Source organism: Zerene cesonia, chromosome 18, assembly GCF_012273895.1.
Source record: "Zerene cesonia ecotype Mississippi chromosome 18, Zerene_cesonia_1.1, whole genome shotgun sequence".
NCBI classification, from domain to species: domain Eukaryota; kingdom Metazoa; phylum Arthropoda; class Insecta; order Lepidoptera; family Pieridae; genus Zerene; species Zerene cesonia.
This window is the reverse complement of record NC_052119.1, coordinates 4,617,634-4,626,302: the sequence shown is the minus strand read 5'-3', so window position 1 is coordinate 4,626,302 and position 8,669 is coordinate 4,617,634. Positions and strand designations below refer to the sequence as shown.

The 8,669-nt window shown below is 32.7% G+C and overlaps 1 protein-coding gene across 1 annotated transcript; it reads left to right on the top strand.

Annotated features, from left to right (window-relative positions):
- The first annotated feature begins 7,885 nt into the window (after window positions 1-7,885).
- Window positions 7,886-8,245, top strand: LOC119834067 (early nodulin-75-like). Its single transcript, XM_038358350.1, has one exon. It carries the CDS (start codon window positions 7,886-7,888, stop codon window positions 8,243-8,245), a length of 360 nt encoding a protein of 119 aa, XP_038214278.1.
- Window positions 8,246-8,669: the final 424 nt, after the last annotated feature.

Below are 8,669 nucleotides of genomic sequence, written 5' to 3'. Positions count from 1 at the left end.
TCACAAAAAATATTGAAATCCTCTCGGATTTAAACATACCGAATTTCGAGAGTCACGCTTAAATACATTTGCTTATGCAGCCCCAATATAATTGTTTTAGATAAATGTTTTTTTAAAATAAGTTATATTATAAATTTTTTTTTTAAATAAGAAATCATTTAAAATAAGAAAACACCAGATCATACTATAACGTTAAAAAATCGATAAGTAGTAAAACACCTCTTACAATTTCTCCTCCTCATATACGTTAAACTCATTTCTTCAAATTTACTTACTTAATTTACTTCTATTTTTCTACTTATTCGTTTTGCTTAGTTTTCTTCTATCCGAAATCAAGTCGAATACGTTTTATATATATAGAGACATTTAAATGATGAGAAATGCATTTCATTAACAAATTCATTATATCAACTAAAAAGCTATAATGTGCATATATATTATACATTTTACTCCAACTGTCTTGAAATACGTAAAGCCAGGGCAAAAAGTTTGCAAGCAATAACACTATAGCCCTCAGCGAACGAGTTACAAAACTTAGCGAGTTTAATTTCCTGCTAAAACTGTTACCGCGACTTCATTTAACTTTTAAATACAATAATTAAATCCATAGCACTTAACGTGACAAAGTAATAAATCAGGTTGTTTATCTTTACCATCTTAATAATTGCGTTGTTTTAAACATACACCACCGTTTTCATAAATGTAATCCTGTCACTATTCATTCAATTACGATCTGCATAAAAAAATTGTCAGAGTGAATTTAAAATTGGAATTGTCTACGATTAGCGAAAAATCAAAAGAGACGACCGCGTGGGCATTGCATGACGTTATGCTTGGTTCAGTTTTTAATTGAAAATTTCTTAACACCGTTACCAGTTTAAAATACATTTGCTGTTCAACTCTATACAAAAATGCGCAATGAGCATTTCCTTAAGCTGCATTATACTTAGCCAAAAGGAGAAAGAACTGCACAAGCAATGTTATATGTACAAAACGCACACAAGTCGACGCAGTTGCTGAATTTTATACAGCAAATATTGCCTGAACGTGACTCTTGCACGCTTTTCAACTGAAATATATATGCATGTACGTACTGTGAGCCTAGCTACAATATTCTAGACAAGGTTTTAAGGAAACAAATGGCATACACGTGATAACTCTGTTTCTGGATTCATAGAATTTCGGAATTTGCATTGTAGACTCGAATTTCAGTGGGTGTCGTCCGCTTTAATTGCTTAAACACTTAAGCTAACCAACTAAAATACAACCTTGTTATTTCGTGGTGACACACAAACGAGGAATACAAAATATAAGCAATTCTAATGACTTGCAGTATATAATTTAAGATACCTCTTGACTTTTTCTTTCTAATAATGAGAAAAATGAAATAAAAAGTACCTATTATTAATTATAGATTACCTTTTAACTGATGATATGTGATGATATATTTAATTAATACATTAAGTTTAATTACTATATCTTACAAAAACATAACTCACTTTGTTATCAATTTTATCTTTTTATACCTTCACCACTCATTAAACGCGCCCACTCCTTTTTGTTAATTGTTGATTACCATGGCATAAAAATATTTCAGCGACGTATTAAAGCATACGAGCGAATATATCAAATATTAATACGTCTGTTTCTATTAGATTCCACGGGGAGGTATTAAAAAAGAACGCGGCAGAAAGCCACAAAGCGGAAGGCTTGTGTAAATATTTCAACAAATTTCCGACATTGTGACGACAATACAAAAGGTTCTTGCAAGGCACGAGAGCTCGGAAGTTTTTTATTCATGAAACCTGGTAACCGGGATCGCTTTACGATTCCTGGTTTCCACACCAGTTCGATTCCCGATGCAAATTTCCACTTTACTGCCAAACAATAAAAACGACAGCTTTCATAAAGTATTTTGTTATTGCTTTTCGTCTCTACTTTATGTCATTCCTTGCTTTTCACCCCACGTTGTAAAATATACTATTTATTATGATGTAAAATATGACGTATAAATGACAGGAAAACTTTATCTGATAAGGGTAAAAGTATTTACCTGCGCCTCTCATAACAGCCTTGTAACACGTAACGCTTCAAAGTAAATATATGAAACTATTCTAAAAAGGTTAACAAGTTAACCTGTCTAAAACAAACAATGGGATTCGGACCTAATTTCATTTGGGGATCTACATGATCTTATACTCACAGTAATTAATCTAGAATAAACCAAACAAACCATGACCAACAAATTAACAAGTTAAAAAAATACACAGGCTCCTTTTTTATATCTTTAAAACGTAAAATGTTAAAAAAGTCATATACATTACCTCGTTTAATTTAATATATTACTTAATTCATTTAGAACTATACGAGTAAAGCGTATGTAAAACGCACATACAGAGACCACATATGGCGCTCGAGTTGCAAGCGGCGATATATTAAGCGATATAGTGGCCCCATGTAGAGCGCTATTCTTTATCTTTACGCTGTATCTCCTGTGTTTTAAAAATATTTCATGTTACATTTTAATTTTCATATACTTCGTCACTATACAGTGAAATAATAACCACATTATGTCTGCTTTGAAGCTAGTACTTGCAAGTATAACATTGTAACAAGCTATTGCAAGAAATATAAATGTAATTTTATCTGCAATGTAATTCTTTGCACTTATAATTTGACAAATATTTTTTATGCGTATAATATAATGTTCATATGGTGGGATCGAGACTTAGGCATTAGTCTAAATTAACAATGTTAATTGTACGAGGAAATATTAATTGAAAACCAAAATAAAATGAAAATTCAACGAAACAAATATAATAACAATTAAATCGGAGTATTAATATGCGTAATACATTTTAGTATGTTAGGAACTCAGAATAATAAAACAAATCAGTCACAGACATCTTTCTTATATGTATTAATATTTCATCTATCTCAAACAGGCTACAATGCATTAATAATTCTCATATAGCGCCAGTTAATATATGCAAAACTTCATGGTTATAGCTAACCCTAATGGACGAGGCAATTAACATCGATCTCAGTTTTACGTATATAAAGTGATATTCGCTTAATATGTACCATTCTTTAGTATTGAATAACTTAGTGCACGTAATTAAAAGCCCAGAATGGAAATAACTTGCATATTTAACGTACAGACAAAGAACTATTTCTGAGCATTTCTCGAGAAGCGCTAGGACATCTCCGCATAATAGAATATAGTAACCGTTCTTTTGTTTTCCATAAAGCATAGAGAATAAAAATTCAACGGGATATTTTAGACACGGCGGAATATAATGCACCGAAATAAAAGCGGGAAGCAGCTTGTATTTTATTCACGAGCCAGTAAGCTATCAGACATGTCCAAACTTTACTGAGTGCAGCGCGCTTTATTTCCGTTTGACCTGTCTCGATCGACGCTATTCTAGAAATACCACGGACCAGACATGTTCAATTTGCCGACAGCCCAAATGCAACTCTTGACAGCGCTCTACCTCGCCGTTGCAACGACACGAATCTGCACTTCCATATTTGAATATTTAATTGCGATTATTTTGGCGGCAGACGTATTAATAAAACAAATTGACATGCCTATTAAAGCATGCGGACCGACTAATGGGCATAGCTGTATTCCGACAAAATCCGGATGGAAATCGAATTTAAAATTCTAATGTGTGCATCAGTTTATGGAAGGGTATTTTACGATTGCAGCCGCAGTTTTGCATTCTTTGTTTGGTGTTTTATTTCATGCATTTCTAAGGCTGGGATGTGGGGTTGTGGTACGTGATACGGGGCGGGTACGACTCACGAGTCGCGGACGCCTTTCCATAAAATATTTTCCAGTTGACGTTGCGCTCTGTCAATATCTTACATCTAACATTTACTGAAATTCAGTTTCTACTATACATATTGAATGGTTTGCGCCCAGGATGAATATTTTTACGTGATGATTCTAATATTTATTTTATATAAGTATATTCAGATTTTTAATACTATTCTATGAAATAACACAAATAAAATTTATCGTAAATAGAATTGTTAATATAACTTACAAAGTTTACATCTGTGCTACAAAGCATTCTCGACTCAACTTCTTTATTTACAAATTAAAAACAATTCTGCGCCGTATATTTTTAGAAAAATTCCAAGCAATACCAAAAGAAGTTCCATAAAAAATTAACCAATACGAGCAGGTGTTCGTAAGATTCAAAATGGCGTCAGCAATGTGTCACTAGAGACGCATAGAGCGGAGAAACTAACGTACACTGCCTCGAGGAAAGCGCTGCAAAGCCCCCCGAGTTAACTTTAAGAAATAATTATTTTCAAACTTTCAACTATTCCGGGAAGCTATTATTTGAATTAAGCAATACAAATCTTTTATAACACAAGCCTTAACTGCATATCTCTGCACACTTGAAAACCGTTTTTCTTGCACATATTGATTCTTCTTTTGATATTAGTGTCACAAATTTCCTACAATTGAATTGCTTCCAAATGTTATTTATCATACTACATTAATAAAGCTTAGATATAACTATAAATAAATAATCCCCATCGCTTTCCATAGAAAACACATCTGCATTATATTTTATGCACACAAAAGAAAATCCGAACAAATTTCAATAAAAATTTTACAGCATTTACATTACCTGTTCTATATCGATTTTACCAAACAGGCTTGTATTCGTGACCTACGCAATACTGAATTCTAATATCAAAACCGCAGTCCATTCATCGCTAGCCAGCGTTGCGTAAAAAAGAGCGAATGTAGGTACGGTCCGCTCGAATAACCGCTGCCAATGAAAAACTCCCGATTGAAATGTTTATTCAAACACAATGGGATATATGGATTATACCTCTCCTACAAAAATATACCGATTCACTAAAACTGAACATATTTTTCCATAACGATCAAATCTGGTTTGAAAGTCATGTTTGTGTTGATGAACGGCGATGTTGATTGATTAGTATAAACTTCATATCTATAATCATTTTACGTAGCTACCTAAATGGAATTTAATAAAGGTTCTGATTTTTTCGTATGCAAAAAAATTTATGACATTTTATAATTTATTGCATTCTGTAAGTAGCATGTTAATAATATGTTTAAATACCTCGAAAAACAGAGCAATTATTTCTACAAACAGCCCATTCAATACTATAGAGGGTGGTAAATAAAGGTTTAATAATAATTGCCGGTCATTCGGAGTTCGGTGCGAGGAAAGAGCACTCACTTAATTTCCTGATTTGTCCCGTCTCCAGCTAATAAGAGCTTGTTGGTTTTAACTCGCTACGGATGAAATGTCCCACAGTGAAATACGCTGCTATAGCCGCTGTAATTATTATGAATTCACTGCATATCGCTTTTTTATTCTCAGTGTAACTAAATAAAACTTTTAAAAAATTAGTGTTATTATGTCATGTCACCAAAACAAAATATACTCGTATTTTATAATAAAACGTTAAGTACGACGTATGAATGTATATAGATATTGAAGAGATGAGATTTATGTTATCTATATAGTCATACTATATACGTAATTGCTGTAAAAATTAAATATTTTAAATGAAGTTTAAGTTTAGTTATGTTATTTACCATTATGGAGGGATATCCTTCTCCATACTGGTGAATAATATAACTCAACGTCGTAGCACATAGCTACGAGACTCAAACAGACTATACAGTCCATTCCAACAAGCATTAGAATGAGTCTATAGTTTGAATTATACTCTGTATAAACATCCAAAGGGAAGCGTTTATAAATTCCATTTATTAATCTCCTTTTTTTTAATCAGCCAGAGTTTTCAGTCGAGTTACTAAACGACTTTACGAACATAACCATAGATTATTCAGGTAAAATTGCTGGACGAACTGAATTAGAAAAAAATGTGCTCTGCATTCAGAGCTCCGAAAATATTCATGTGTCCCAGAAGTTCTCACAAAACGGCTGATAAAGAACCTTAGAGCCTTTGAGACAGAAGTTAAGAAATAATAGACGTGTCCAAATAAATATTCGCAACGTGAACTTTGCATTCTAAAAGTTACCGAACCTACTTTGTAGCAAAAGTGTTTTATCGCCATTTAAGAACAAAACGGGAAAAGTGTCAACAAAAACAGCTATTACAAATAACCTTTTTATAAATCGATTGGGAATTCCTCTTCGTTTCCTCAACAGGAAAATTCCATTTTGCAAACACAAAACTGGGAACAGACGACACAGACCTAAATACCTTGTAAGTAAACGAAGCGCAATAAGTAAATAACGTTTTCTTCTTTGAGAAAATTTCGCAACAAACGCCGTTGGAAACTTTAAACAATTTCTAACAGATTGATACTCTGGGGCGTTGCGGTCATTCCCCAAACTTATTACTTTGAACATCGGAGAGAAATTAATTACGCTTGATAATTTATATTATTATTCCTAGCTCGTTGTTATATATTTGTTCTACATCTAACAAATGTACACAATAATAATTTATATTCAATTTTTTTTCAAATGTCAAATACATTTTGTATAGACAAACTTGAATGTAATATATCAGGCATTATTAGAAAATTCTCAGAAGACATGATCGCAATTTCAAGAGATAAGTATAAAAAAATAAATCATTTTTACACGCTTTTAATTAACTTCACCTGTATGTTTGTATGTTTGTTTGTATGTTTGTTTGTATGTTTGTTTGTATGTTTGTTTGTATGTTTGTTTGTATGTTTGTTTGTATGTTTGTTTGTTTGTAACCAACTTCTTCGGGCGCGATTTTTACCCACTTTAAACGGCCAGATTTCGTTCAAACTTTGTAGATTTATTGAGGACCGATGACAATACACTAATTTGATAAAATTATTCCATTTTTCAATTTGCAAAATATGATAAAAGCGTGTTTTTTAGTTTTTTTAAACTATTATTATTATTATTCTTATCGCGTATGATAAGAATGGAATGAACGAAAAGAAATAATTTGGTCTTTAACATCACAAGTAATGTACAGTCAAAGCTTAAACCTCGTTAATTAAAGTACTTTAAACATTTGTGTTAACATAAATCGAATTTAGTAACTGAAAAATTCAAAACTGTTTCATTTAATCAAATATTTTTATAAAATATTTTAAAAAGACGGAATAATTTCCAGGTAATTGGAATGAAATAGCTATGACGTCAAATGATAATAAATCGATTAAAACAAACAAAAGACTGTTATTAAAAATAATATGAATCATTGTTCATTCAGTAATCTATGTGATTTCACACATTTGCTGATAACGTTCAATAAAATCAGGTAAAAGTAACGTATTATCAATATTTTTATCAGTTTGCTTATAGATACAGACAAGAGCTAAGCGTGTTAATTGTTGTGCAATAATTTAAATTACAAAGCAGTAAGTTTTTTATTTGTATATGTCGGGATACTCGAAGGATTCAATGCAAAAAAAATTAAACTATACGAAGTTTTGAAAAATAAGTTGTTATATTAGGCTCTTAATCTAAATCTAAAAATACCTACTTATGTTATGGAGCAAAGATGGCCTCCGCCCGGACTCCGAATCATTAAAGTTACCTAACAAAATGGCGCACAAAATATTGTGGTGCTAATATCGCTTATAATGTTTATTAGTATTGAATCATTGATTTAATAAATATTATTAGTACACCCGAAGCATAGACATGCGGAACTACTTTATTTTATGTTGTATGAAAAAATCATTTAATTATCCCTATATATTATTCACTTTTCAATTTACTTATAATTTGTTTCTAAATACATTACCCAATTGCTTGCTTAATTGCGTTTTGGACAACGACAGCATAATGATCGTTAAAATAATGACGGTGACGCGTGTAAAATTAATTTGCACTCACGTTTAAAATCATATATTTCAGGCATGCCACCACCGCACGCTCTTCCATGCGGTCCCAACTGCAGAAACGGGTATTGCGCCCCTCACTGTTACTACGGCCACCTACCGCCTCTACCACCTCACCTGCAGACGTACTCACCACCGCCTTATAGCAGGCCACCCGGCCACAGTCAGCCACCACATGACGGTTATCCACCGCATATGCCGCCACAATACCCCCCGCACATGCCTCCCCACTATCCACCGCATATGCAACCCGAGTACCCACCGCATATGCCGCCTGAATATCCACCGCATATGCCGCCACAGTATCCGCCTCATATGCCACCATATCCACCACACCAGTATCCCCCTAATAGTTTACCTGATGAAATGAAGCGGTAATTTAAGTTGTTTTAATTTTTTTTACGTGTATTTTGATTGTTTAATCATTTTTTGAAATCTAAGACTGATCAAGAATTTGATTTGTTTTGAATTTAATTATTAAAACAGTTATATGTATATCGTGTATTTTTATTAATACGGCATAAAATACTTACCTATAGTAGAAAATCTAACATCTACAAAAAAGATCCAACAAGGACACCCTTTGTTAATTCTTGTAATTAGTGGGACATACATTAATGAGTTAATTAAGAATATACAAGTGGTCGAGGTCATTTCTGACAGTGGAACAAGTAATTATTTCATCTCTCTCTAGGGAGGAGCCAGCTACGTTCTTATTAAGAAAGTTTTTTCTTGTAACAAGATTACGTACACCAGATGTGTTTGATCGCATTCGGTACAAGTATCATAAGAGAAGCGGTCT

Excerpts from the sequence above, each read along its gene's own strand:
- LOC119834067 (XM_038358350.1), top strand. The coding sequence starts at position 7,886 with ATGCCACCACCGCACGCTCTTCCATGCGGTCCCAACTGCAGAAACGGG.